At 47.8% G+C, this 14,070-nt stretch overlaps 1 protein-coding gene across 1 annotated transcript in view; it reads left to right on the plus strand.

Annotated features, from left to right (window-relative positions):
• Positions 1-381: 381 nt before the first annotated feature.
• Positions 382-14,070, plus strand: part of lama1 (laminin, alpha 1) — a gene marked incomplete at both ends in the record, with an annotated part of 49,276 nt that continues 35,587 nt past the window's right edge. Inside the window, 6 exons of the mRNA XM_084453958.1 lie at positions 382-442; positions 5,633-5,815; positions 7,286-7,398; positions 12,190-12,429; positions 12,900-13,079; positions 13,568-13,657. Coding sequence (XP_084310084.1) covers positions 382-442; positions 5,633-5,815; positions 7,286-7,398; positions 12,190-12,429; positions 12,900-13,079; positions 13,568-13,657 — 867 coding nt within the window. The remainder of the gene's footprint in view (positions 443-5,632; positions 5,816-7,285; positions 7,399-12,189; positions 12,430-12,899; positions 13,080-13,567; positions 13,658-14,070) is intronic.

Here is a 14,070-nt window from a genome sequence, read left to right on the forward strand (position 1 = left end):
TTCTTGGAATAACGTTACAGTTCAACTAGAGATCAGTAGGCCTAGGCTATATGTCGTTAGCCTATCACTGCAGGTTTGGTGACGTAGTACCCCCGCTCCTCCCCAGATGGTGCGGTCCAACCAGAGACTTTGTAGCGGGACTGAATGAAAAAAAAAGTTGAGACAAAAGTTAGCGCTGAATGAATGAAGAGGAGAGAGAGAGAAGGCAGGAGACGAGCAAACTGGATGTCAGAGAAAGGCTACTGGCCGAAACCGACTAAGTTAGAAAAACGTAAGCGGGACAAGTTTGACCAAAGTTTAAGGTAGTATTCGCTGCTGTAGGGCCTAACCTAGTGATCGGGGAGTTCGAGCAGACGCTGTGGTCTACATGCTGACAGAAAGATGCGGCTGCTCTGCGTGATCGCGGTGCTGTGGGCATCTTCAGCCGAGTGCCAACAGAGAGGTGAGCTGGAACTAATACTCTTCCTCTCGACTCTGCAGTTTCTCTGCCTGCCTGCCTGCCGTCCCCTCAACACGAGGTCCCACAGAACACACGGGAGATTAATGCAACTATAAATAGGATTGTAATAGCCTAATATAGAAGATTAAGGAACGCCAGAACATAAGTTTTCGTTCATTCAGTGTTGTATTGGTGAAGTTTGGGATGCTTTTCGTTTTGTTTAGTTAAGTGATGTGATATCACCGCCCGTTCCTCTCTTTTGCATTTATTCTGACTTTATTAAAAACGTTCAGCAACCGAGGCCCGTAATTAGTGTGAATAATTTAGCATGGGAAGTTGTTATGCAAATTAACTAGATAGCCTAGCTTAGTGGTCTCATTTTCTTACAAAGAAAAGATTTATTACACAGTAGCCTACTAATATTATTTATTTTAGGGCTAATAACTACGTTATACGTTCGGTCTACCGGTCACTATACAGTTAGGTTTGAATGGGCTACTTTGTAAATCCGTTAGTAGTTTTGTCACCTAAAGCATAGTTCATTCCTAACGGTCTTTACTTGAGGTTCCCACGACAGGAATTCCAGCCCATTGTAATGCTGATGAATGACAAAGCCGCAGCCTCCCCCCGGTCCCTCTGTCCGCACAGTCATGCTAACGGCTAGTACTCGGGCCTACACAGGCCTATTGCCATGACAATCGTGCAAGGACGGTTTGAAGTGCATATTTGAGAGATTAATCCATCATAACTTCTCACCTCATTTCGTTTCTGAAGCAAAGGGCTCATAGGACACTATTGTTATTTGTTTAATTTGCATTTCTATCTAACACTTTTAGCACATTGACAGGCCTTATCATGAAGATTGTTCTGTTTTAATGAGCACAACAGCCTTTGAGCCAAAAGGCACTATTGTTTTCAGGACTGGAACCTGGGGTGTCTACAATAAAACAACCTTTCAGTCTGCTATTCCAACAGGCCCCGTAGATTGTATGGCTACACCACATGGGTGGTCTCCATGGCTGACCCCACAGTGTGGCCTGGTCAGGTTAACTCACTGGGCACAGTGGACAAGCAGTTAGCCCCCTTTCAGGACCAGGAGTATTATGGTTTGGTGTTTGAGGCCTCCATCTGCTGTCAGCTGTGTGAACTAGGTGGCCATAGCAACACCTGGGGCATATTGTAGGGACGAGACGATTACGACACCCAGCCTAGATTATTCGATTATCCACTCAGTCCCAAATGGTGTCTCACCCTCCAACCTCTCCACACCAGACCTGCAGGCCAGAGCACACGAGACCAGAGCAGGCTAGACCAGACCAGACCAGATAGCAGCTCTAGATGCTCCTAGATAATGTAAGCTAGTAGCATTATACCAGCCCCTCAGAGATGACCAGTCACATGGTACACTAGTAGCATTACTCCAGCCGCTCTGGGGTGACTGGTCACATGGTACAGCAGGCCACTGTTCCTTTAAAATGATTTTAATGTTATCACAGGACTTACACACTTAGAAAGAGGTTTTACCCCAGAAGCAAGTGTGTGTGTGTAATGTGGAATGCCATACAGGTGAGTCCAGCAGAGACAAGCCAGTGTAGATGTGGCTGCATCAGTATGGAGGCTTGATGCATAATGAGCCTAGGTGTGTGGCCCCAGGTAGGAAGGTGTGTGTGTGTGTGTGTGTTTGTGCGTGCGCGTGTGTTATAATGACAGGACAGAGAGAAGGATAGCTGCAGGCTATGTCTGTCTGAGGGGCGGTGGGGAGCAGTAAAAAGCAGATTAGTTTAAACGCTGAACCTTGACTACAAACAACAAACACAGCATCTAATGTCAGAAGTGGTTACTGTGTGTCCATCCCATCTCAGATCACGCCCGCTAAACCCTCCTCACTGGGTTTCCACTCCGGTAAAATCCCACCTCCGAGATCACCTCACAACCATCTTCAAAGTCGTCATCACATTCACACTATCTACGAATTCCAGTGAAGAGATCAGTGGGATTCTATCAGTGTGTATCTATGCTAAATTCCAGTGAAGAGATCAGTGGGATTGTATTAGTGTTTATTTATGCTTTCTCCCTACCCAGCAGTCAGCCCGTAGGGAGGGGGCTTCTAGAACAAAGACAGGAGGGTTCTAGAACACTGGTGGGGGTATTCTAGAACAAAAGGCCGTAGCAGCATATCACTGCCAGTGTTGTCACGCCTCGTCCAATCCCAGCGCCTTCTACAGATTAGTAATGTGACTCCGTAGCCACAGGTCCAATCTGATCTGATCGTCTGCCTTCTCTGATGACAACGGCCCACAGCCCTGCTCCTGTCTCCCCGTCTATTGGGCCCCACACGCGCACACACACACACACACACACACACACACACACACACACACACACACACACACACACAAAGGTGTTATGGGTTTGTGTGAACCATGCCTTTAAAGGCCACCCCTATCTAGCAGGGTCAGTAGGTAGTTAGCTCTGCAAACACACTGAGGTTTAAAGCGTCCTCTCAACACCTCCTCCCTTGCTGTCTGGGTAGCTGTGTGTGTGTGTGTGTGTGTGTGTGTGTGTGTGTGTGTGTGTGTGTGTGTGTGTGTGTGTGTGTGTGTGTGTGTGTGTGTGTGTGTGTGTGTGTGTGTGTGTGTGTGTGTGTGTGTGTGTGTGCCGTCTTAAGCGTGATCTGACACCCCACCTCCTGTCCTGCTCTCTCCTCTACCATCATGCTCCTGGCACACTAAGGATTAATCATTAAAGGGACATTACACTCATTAACTTAACAGATATGGCCGTGTACCATGTGATCCAGTGTATTGGAATCTCTGTCGTGTGTGCGTTGTGCAAGTTCACACTTTACAGGAGCTAGTTCAAAGTTCAGTTGACAAATTTTAAAATGAACTAGTTCAAGTTCATCATAGTTCACAATTGAAATTTTTGAACTAAGTTGACAGTCCCAAAAATGAACTAGTTTGCAGTTCATTTTTTATTTTATTGCGCTGCTCCGAGCTATTATTTTTTCAATAGAACCTCCTCTTATCATCCATCTCCAGCCCCCAATCATTGCTACAGCCCATTATAGAATCATAGACAGCGATTACTTTATAAGTTTTACTACGGATGAAATGTGTCAGTAGTTTCCTAGTATGCAGAAAGTGAAACCAGATAGGGATAGCCTATATGCAATGGCCATTTTATTTATACTGCATGAACCAAATTATTTTGCAGCAGTTCAAAAACATAAAACACATTCATATGCTTTATGAAAGGGTTTATGATCCTACACTAACATAGCCTGGTTCCTTTTCCTTACAAGTTTTGCCTGAGGTAAGAAACTAAGACTAAGTCTGTAATATTCTGTCTGGATCAGAACTTATCTTTTCGTAAAATTTGTTGAAATATTGCAGCGTCTGAAGTCCCTTCACTAGCCATTTATGGATGTAGCATATTAGCCATGTTGGTGACGTAAAACAGTTCGACCGTTGTGTTGCCAGATTGGGTGGTTTTCTACCAAAACGTGTGAGTTTCAGTGGTTTTCGCCTGGAAAGTTCCACAGTATCTGGCAACACTCGTGAGCTTAGGTTACTATCGCGGGAGCGCCTTTAACTACCACGAGAGTGAACGTCGATCACGTTCATGTTTAGCAGCTTCAGATGGGTGCGTTCAGTTCACCGTTCATCAAAAACATGAGCGTGTTCAGTGAACGTCGCACTTTTAGTTTGTTCATGCACAATGCATGCGTGTGTGTGTGTGTGTGGTGTGAACAAGGACATTCCTACAAGACTTTCTCACTCTAGATAAAGAAATCCTTCTGAGGTAGGCAACACTTTTACTGCTTTGTGTCTACATAGATAAGGAGGACATTGATTGGCTGAAATTGCACAGAGGCAGCATTAATCAGATGTGTACTTACAGGTCATCTGTTATCTCTCCCAGTCTTACTGACACATGACAGAGCGAACCTCTGACCAGACCTGCAGCTAACTGACCTGAGCTAGCTGGGTATGTGCCAGCTGGCCCTGAGCTAGCTGTGATAGCTAACCTCACCTGTGTGCTAGCTATTCTGAACTAGCAGACCTCGCTAGCTAACCTGAGGAGCTGAGTCTGAGCCCTCTGTAGTCACCTGGTCTGTATCACCCACCTTCAGATGCTATAATCGGGGATGGAGCAAGTTGACCCTGTGGCCTCCTGTCTCCACTAGCATGCCTGACTTACCCTTATGCTTTTTTCAGGGGTCCATTGATGCTACCGATGCTATCAGTGGTGAGAGTTGAATTTGCTAGCCTAGGAGATAGCTGATGGAAACGAACATTCCCAAGATGGCCTCTGACCAGCAGAGCACATTCTGGAAGATGCCGTCATCTGTCTGAGTCTGACTGGTTCTGACGGGCCAGGACTACCTCCATGAATGCTACCATATGTGACAGCAGGACTGTGTTTATTTAGTCATAATTGGAGTTGAAGTCATGTTTAAGATGTCAATCATATACCGCTTTCTCTGTCTCATCGAATTGAGAGTGTTTTGATTGTCTGACATGGTAGTTATCCTCCAGCATTGTCACAGGCCACTCTATGAGGTCACACACTCCATACTGCAGGGCTTCTGTGGACCTGAGGAATGCTGTGTGGGGGCCTCAGAGGCATTAAAGCTACAGATCAGGGATTAGATTAGATTACGTCCTTAGGTTAGGACTGGTATTAGCACATAGTGACCCCTGTAGTATTACCTAAGGTAGGAAATATGGGGAGAGATGTGCCTGCAGTGTTGTCCCATCTCTGTCAGTGTATAGTCCTCATCTGTTCCTGGATCAAGAGAATGACCATGTATCCAGACTGAATCTCCACTGGTTTTAATGAGAGAGGTCCTAAATACCCGTCTTTTGTTTGTGTGTGTGTGTGTGTGTGTGTGGTGTGTGTGTGTGGTGTGTGTGTGTGTGTGTGTGTGTGTGTGTGTGTGTGTTTTGTATTTCTGTGTGTGTTGGGTTCAGTCCACCACTCTGCCCTCCAGTAGACCCCAGTAGTAGTCTTTGTCTATTGTTCCACACCTGGCCATTTTATCCATCAATGGTGCATGCAAGCACATGGGCGGAGTGTGTGTGTGTGTGTGTGTGTGCGCACTGAACTGTGACAGTACCATATTACATCCTGTGTCCTAATTTTTCTCTCCTAACTACGCCCCCTCCCCCTCTCATTCCTCCTCCCCAGGTCTGTTCCCGGCCATCCTGAACAACCTGGCCAATAATGGTGACATCAACGCCAATGCCACCTGTGGCGAGAAAGGGCCAGAGATGTACTGTAAGCTGGTGGAGCACGTGGCGCATGTGCATGGTGGGCGTGCGCGAAACTCGCAGTGTCGCATCTGCGACGCCAAAAGCAACAACACCAAAGGTACGGGGTGGGGACTGGAGGGACGAGGGTGAGGAGGGTGGGGATGAGGTAGGCGGATTACTACTGTAGATGTGTTAGCAGGGCTAGCAGGTCAGTTGTGTTAGCAGGGCTAGCTGGTCATCTGTAGGTGTGTTAGCAGGGCTAGCTGGTCATCTGTAGGTGTGTTAGCAGGGCTAGCTGGTCATCTGTAGGTGTGTTAGCAGGGCTAGCTGGTCAGCTGTAGGTGTTTTAGCAGGGCTAGCAGGTCGTTTGTAGGTGTGTTAGCTGGGCTAGCAGGTTGGTTGTGTTAACTGAGCTAGTAGGTGTGGTAGCAGGGATAGCTGGTCGGCTGTAGGTGTGTTAGCAGGGATAGCAGGTCGGTTGTAGGTGTGTTAGCTGAGCTAGTAGGTGTGTTAGCAGGGATAGCAGGTCGGTTGAAGGGGTGATAGCAGGGCTAGCTGGTCGGCTGTAGGTGCGTTAGCAGGGCTAGCTGGTCGGCTGTATAGGTGGGGGAGCATTAACTGATGGAGCTGAGGCCATAGCAGATGGCTTCGCGTCTAGAGCTGCAGGCAGGATAGTTCCCCTTGACAGGAATGCGTTACCTCACCAAGCTAAAGGCAGCAGTACCAGAGAGGTTGGGGTTGGACCACAGCTGCAGGCAGGAATGTGTTAACTCACCAGGCTAAAGCCTCAGGCAGCAGCAGCTCCAGACAGAATGGTGTACAGCTGACTCACCTGTCTGGCTTGTGAGAACTCTCTCTGTGTATCTCTTTGTGTCTGTATCTACGGGTCTCTCTGTGTCTGTATCTCTGTGTGTCTCTCTGTGTCTATCTCTATGTCTGAGACAGTGTTTAATGTATAACACCTGGGGTTTTCAACCGGTGGTCCGCGGCCTCCTGATGTTTTTTTTATTTTTTATTAATTTATTCATTCATTTTAATTTCCATTTACGATTTCCTGTTTGTGAATAATTAAATCCATCCAAATATGTCAAATTTAGTGCAGTTGACTCTTACAAATAGCAATCGATTCTTGGTAGCCAGTGTGTGCTCTGCCAATGACGATAGAATCCGTCACCAACCAATGTCCCATCTAAAAAAACAGTAAATACCAGTGCTCCATCCATTACTAGGATCTGGGACAAATAAGTTTGAGAAAGGCTGGTTTATGCCCAATGCTTTTTGGTGTCTTTGGAATATGGTTACTGCCACCCCCACAGCTAAGCAAGTAGGTGTTTGTGCTGTGAAATTGTGAAATGAGCAGGTCTATAGCTAATGAAAACTTGTACGTCCTATCATTGTGGGCACGCATGCCACGTCTGCGCCTGGCAAAAAAGTGTCCCTCATTTGGGAATGAGAAAGTTTGCAACGCTACTCTCAGCCCTTGTCCCCACCCCCCAAAACAGTGGTCCGCAGGTTGCTTCTTAGTCAGGATGGTGGTCCCTGGTACAAAAACAGTTGAAAACCCCTGTATAACACCTTACTGCTGCAGAGCAACATCTAATCAGCCATGCCATCGACGGAACCAACAAGTGGTGGCAGAGCCCCAGCATCAAGAACGGAGCACAGTTCCACTGGGTCACCATCACTCTGGACCTGCGACAGGTAGGACTGCTCTCCATCATCCTCCACACACACACACACACACACACATACACACCCCTGGGCTCCAGACCCAGCTGTGTTTATGTCTTTTAGAGTTAAAGACTAGGACGATTTCCAGACGCCCTGAGACAGCTAATAGCTGTTAGTCAGGACCTCCAGACAGTTATAGCACACACACACACACACACGCAGCCCTGTCCTGCCGCAAGATCTCTGTACGACACTCACACCTGTAAGATGTGTTGCATGACTTTACTTTTAAAAAGTAAAAACACAGATAACTAAATTCAGTAAACGAATTACCTCCACGACAGCGCAGGGCGAGAAGTAATGTTTATGGTGGCGTGTGTTTGTATGTCCATCCATCCGTACGCCTGTGAGCAGGATTACGCAAAAACTACTAGACCGATTTTCACGAAACTCAGTGGAAGCCGGTAGCATGGGCCAACTTAGAACCCTTTCAATTTTGGAGTGGATCCAAATCGCAGGGCAGGTCCAGGGGCCGCCCAAACATGGCTGTCCATTCACCTCCAGTCATTTTTTGAAAAATTCCCCCCATTCATTGTCAATGGGGAGAATTAAAACAGCCATATCACGACGTGGGAAGGTCACAGAGACACGGGGTATAGACTGGCATAAACCTCTCGAACTAACGAATGCAGCAATACCAAACCATGTCCTGTTCGCATGCATGTGCACATGCACAGAGCCATGAAATGCATTCATGGGCGGAGGTCTGTGCTCTCCGAGCACCATTGTTAGACCATTTTTAGTTTGAAATGCGTTTTAAGAACAAAAAGTAGAACAAACTCAATCAAAATGGGTAATGTCAACAGAGTACCAAATATTAAGTCATCATATTTTACACAATGCAGAAGGGAGAGGCCATCCTGTGATTCTAACAGGGGTCTGGTGTGTGTGTGCGTGCGTTGTGTGTGTGTGTGTGCGTGCGTGCGTGTGTGAGTGTGTGTGTCAGCACCTCTCCTAGAGCTCTCTAGCATCTAAAGGAGCTTAGTGCTCCCACGGACCCATGAGGAGGAGAGGGGGCACGACGTTGTCTGGAGTCCAGAAGTGTGTGTGTGTGTGTGTGTGTGTGTGTGTGTGTGTGTGTGTGTGTGTACGTACTTGATTGGCAGACAGAGGAAGAGAAGGAGAGGGGGAGGTTGAGGTTGTGGTGGTCGACCATGTAATAGTTGTATGCCTCAAGGGAGGGATGAGTCAGGCCTTTTGTCTGTTTGGGGGGAAGTGGGAGGATAGGGGGAGGAGTGACGAGGGGGGAGGATAGGGGAAGGAGTGGGGGGGGTAAGGATGGAGGGAAGCAACAACAGAAGGGAGAGAATGAAAAGAAAGAAGGAAAGAAAGAAAGACGGAGAAAAAGAAAGAAAGAGAAAAAGAGAACTAAAGGTGGGTTGTAAGGAGACATGTAGCTAGACCAGTACCACCAGACCAGGAGCTAGACCAGTACCACCAGACCAGGAGCTAGACCAGTACTACCAGACCAGGAGCTAGACCAGTACCACCAGACCAGGAGCTAGACCAGTACCACCTGACCGACCAGGAGCTAGACCAGTACCACCTGACCGACCAGGAGCTAGACCAGTACCACCTGACCAGGAGCTAGACCAGTACCACCTGACCGACCAGGAGCTAGACCAGTACCACCAGACCAGGAGCTAGACCAGTACCACCAGACCAGGAGCTAGACCAGTACCACCTGACCAGGAGCTAGACCAGTACCACTAGACCGGGAATAAGACCTCTAGACCAGGAGCTAGACCAGTACCACTAGACCGGGAATAAGACCTCTAGACCAGGAGCTAGACCAGTACCACCAAACCTCTAGACCAGCTACACCTGTTGATCTGATGGCATTTCTGTACCTATCTGTCTGATTCTGCACCTGCATTACTGTGACCTGTGTGTCCGGTCCCTGACCCTAACCCTCCTCTGGGCCCCCTGGCGGAGGAGCCTGCTGACCAGGGGCTGGAAAGCGGGCAGGGGACCTGTTGACTTTACTGGTCAGGCTGAGCGGACGAGGGGTGTGAGATAGAGGTGGTGAAGGCTGTGGGGTCTCTCTGAGGGGTCTCTCTCAACCAACACAGCTGGGTCGGCAGGGGCTGTTTGGACAGCAGAGCCTGTATGTGTGTGTGTGTGTGTGTGTGTGTGTGTGTTTGTGTGTGTGTTTGTGTGTGTGTGTGTGTGTGAGCCTAGCTGCCTGGGGGGGCGGGGGGCACAGGATGGGAGCCCACATGGTGTGTCCTGCCTGGCTTTGTTTAGCAGAGGCCTGTTAACGGGATACAAGCCTGGCCTGGGAGGGCGGGGCTGTGGGGGAGGGGTCGGCGGTGTGCGAGGGGGGCGGGGTCTGCCACAATAATAACAGACTTGCAAACCCAAATGTTTCCACACACCATACGGATGTTTTCTTGGCCCAGTGGAAGATATTTGGGTTGATTTGTGGAAGACATGGTTTTGCTCCACAGCTTAGTCATACAATATAGAGGATCACATTCGGTCACACTGGTGCGGTGACCCAGGTGGGCCAGGACCCTGGTTCCTGAGCCTGTAGGGGAGTGTTCTGATGATGAAGACCTTCTCTTTTTTGTAAACAGTATTTTATTCACATTTTCACATTTTTACATATGGTCAGCATATCTCTTGACTCATATTGTAGTAACGAAACACATCACACAATACTTATTGTTGTCACCAAACTTATGAAGCAAAAACACAAAAGCAAAGGAAAACATCAACAACAAAAGAAAAAGCACCCATACATATCAGATGAAGACCTTCTCAAAGGGCGCCAGCAGCACAGAGCTGCTCAGAGACCGGATCGTGAATGAACATAATAATGTATCTACTGACAGGATAATTACCCGTAGACAGGATAACAGAATAATGTTTTTACTGTAGCCAGGATAATTAACTGTAGACTGGATAACATGATAATGTTTTTAGTGTAGGCAGGATGATTAACTGCAGACAGGATAATACTTTTCGGTGTTCCAAGGACTGTTAGTCCACACTCTATGTCCGGCTCTGCTCTTTTCTGTTCTGCTCTTGTCTTATTAGTTCCCTCTACTGATGTTTTTTTTAAATTAATATTTCTAGGGTCATTAACATGTTCATTAACTGGACATGGGACCAAAAAACTGGCAGTCGTTGACCAGTTTAGAGTGGGCTGGGGGGCTGGTTTAGGAGTCTTGTCTCTAAGGAGTATATGATATTTAATAAAGGTTAAATAAAATAATGATGCATTACTGACTGTTTCAACTACAGTAGGACTAACAGTCATCTCTAACACTGTCTTTATACAATATTTTTCCTGTCCCCTAGCAACTGAAGCAGCCATCCCAACAGGACTGTGTGAAAGCTGGTTGATCTCAGGCCTTGGGGCCGTGGGAGGGGTGGTGATGGGCGCTGTCTCTAATCTGCTTTAATCTGACAAAACGATCTCTGTCCTCACACACCTCTCATCTCCTCTTCTCATCTCCTCTCCTCCTCCCCTCTCCTCTCATCTCCTCCTCTCCTCTCCTCTCCTTACCTATCCCCTCCTCTCATTACATTACATAACATTATAGTCATTTAGCAGACGCTTTTATCCAAAGCGACTTACAATAATTGCATTTAACGTAGGAAAAGCCAATGTACTACTACTTGTCAGAACTCATGAGTGCATCTCCTTTCTAAAACAAGTGACTAGGAGCATAATCTAGTGCTGAAGGCAAGAATAGCAATCTCAAATTAAATAGGTGCTTATAGATGTATCACAGATTCAGCAGATGAGTAAACATGGAGAGGTGAGATGATGGAGGTAGATAGTTCAGGGACGCTGTCTAATAACTCAACTTTACATGTGAGGAAGAGATGGAGGAGGAGGAAGAGAAGGAGCAGGAGAGAGGAGAGTATAAATATTCAGCTCTGTGAGAATGAAAGTGTGTTTCTCTCACTCCTCCCTTCTATAGCTAAGCGCCAGGTAAACACACACACACACACACACACACACACACACACACACACAGAGAGAGACTTGGTTTTCACATGAATAATAATTACTGGGATGTCTCCTTGCAAACGAGTTCCATTTGTGCATTCCTGAGGTCACCACCTCTACTGTTACTGTGGTGTACCCAGACAGACCCCAGAATGCGGTTAGGGATGGGATGAGTGAGGGAGGGTGGGGGATGCTGGTGGATGAGGGGTTTTAGGGAGGGGTGGGGAGGGGGAGACCGGAGGTTTGGGTTAAGAGGGGGAGGGGAGGGAGCTGGATGAAAGAGGGGTTTGTTTGGAGTGCTTGTGGAAACAGGATTTAGAAAGTAGCTGGCTCAGCTATGCTAGGGTGCCCCCCACTAGAGAGAGGGTGGGGGGTGAGAGTATGTGTGTGTGTGTGTGCGCGCGCGTGCATGCATGTGTGTTCAGTCCAGCAGGCCTCATACATGTTCTGACTTGTTGTCATGTGGCAGTTATTAGGGTCACTCTAGCAGGGTCCACGTGCGTGTGTGTGTCTGAGCTGCTAGAGATTAGCTAGATTAGAGTGAGACCTGGTAACGACTAATCTACAACCTGGTAACAACCTATCTACAACCAAACCACGTACCACCATGTACCGCTATCTACATCTAGTTTTGTTGTGGATAGCCTACTCTGTTATCTGTGAGGGCTGCACACTGCAACTGTGCTGTAACACTGATTCCTCTGTGTGTGTGTGTGCGTGTGTGTGTGTGTGTGTGTGTGTGTGTGTGTGTGTGTGTGTGTGTGTGTGTGTGTGTGTGCGCGCGCGTGTGTCTCCAGCTCTTCCAGGTGGCCTACGTGATCATCAAGGTGGCCAACTCCCTCCGGCCCGGCAACTGGATTCTGGAACGTTCTCTGGACGGCGAGGTGTTCACGCCCTGGCAGTACTACGCCATCAGCGACAGCGAGTGTCTGACACGCTACAATGTCACGCCGCGCCAGGGCCCGCCCACTTACCAGAGGGACACCGAAGTCATCTGCACCTCCTACTACTCTCGCCTGGTGCTGGAGAACGGGGAGGTGGGTCAGGGTCGCCACGGTCAATCTCGGCGACACCAATCAGTAATGACTTTCACGATCAGGCGCTCCCACCCATAGATATGCCCCGCCCATCTAACCTGGGCTAGCGTCTTTCATTTGCTGCTATGACCTGTCACACTTTCAGTTTTGAAACGTCGATACACCCTCAGAACACCAGCTTGAGTGGCGAAGTGGCCCAGATTCTTATACTCATTAGGTAGTATGCGGAGCGCAGCGATGCAATGTGGTGTTTTTTTGTTTTAACATAATATTTCAGCCTGTAGAGAGACTAGGGATCAGTTGCAATTACTATTGCTATGACGTATAAATAGTTTATCTTTTTCTTCTCTGTCCCACTCCTGTCCTCCTCTCCTCTCACACTCTCCTCCTCCTCCTCCCCTTCTCTCCTCTTCTCTTCTCCTCTCCTTGTCGTCCTCTCCTCCTTCCTCTCTCCTCTCCTCCTCCTCCAGATCCACACCTCTCTCATAAACAACCGTCCCAGCGCTAATGACCTCACCCCGGAGCTGCTGGACTTCACCGCCGCCCGCTACATCAGGCTCCGCCTACAGAGGATCCGCACGCTGAACGCCGAGCTCATGACCCTCAGCAACGGCGACCCCAAGGAGGTCGACCCCATCGTCACGCGGCGGGTACGCAAAGCACGGGCACTGCCAGGCTCCAGTATGGCACTCTTCCTCCTCCTCCTCCTCTGTCTCCTCACTTAAAGCCCTGCTGAGGAATGTGAGGTGGGGTTGTCTTTTCTAGTCTTCTGACCTGGCGAGATACTGTCCTGCTGTTCTAATCCATACTCTACTAGTTATGTAGAGTATTTCCATGTATATATGTATTTGTATTATGATTAAACCATTATTTAACCAGATGAAAGCTTGTTGAGATTACAAATCTCTTTTCCAAGAGAGACCATATATATATATATATATGCCACCACCCTGCAGGGAGAGAAACACAAACACACACCAAGAGGCAGTCATTCTCAATGAGCACCTAGTTAAATGAAAGTTTAATAATAATACAAAAATATATACATGTAAATATTCTACATCGAGAATATATATATATACACACACACACACACACTGTATATGTATGTAGTAACTTATTAAATTGTCCCTTCCAGTACTACTACTCCATCAAGGACATCTCAGTGGGCGGGATGTGCATCTGCTACGGACACGCCAAGAGCTGCCCCTGGGACCCCGTCACCAAGGTAACCGTGGTTGCCCCCAACCCTGCCTGCTCAGAATTGAACAGGAGCCGTCAGTCATGCTTTGTTATGTTAAGAGTTGAACACTTAATCACTGTCTCTCTGGGATAGGGAAGGGGATGTCGAACACACAAACACACACACACACACACACAGGCGCGTATATGCCTGTTCTTGAAGGTGCTGTTGTATAATTTTAACCAAACTGCTGGTCCTTGGTAGGAGAACACCCCACCCCCCCCTGTTGGAATGGGATACTCAAACATTTGTCCCACTGAGTGTCCCAGCTCGTTAAAGATTGTCACGTCAACAAAGGGACGAGAAAACACACGCACACACACTTATCCCCCATCCTGAGACACGATCACATGTTTCACACCGATGCAGCACACACAAACAAAACACATCAGACACTC

Source organism: Borostomias antarcticus, assembly GCF_949987555.1.
Source record: "Borostomias antarcticus genome assembly, chromosome: 2".
In the NCBI taxonomy this organism is placed as follows: domain Eukaryota; kingdom Metazoa; phylum Chordata; class Actinopteri; order Stomiiformes; family Stomiidae; genus Borostomias; species Borostomias antarcticus.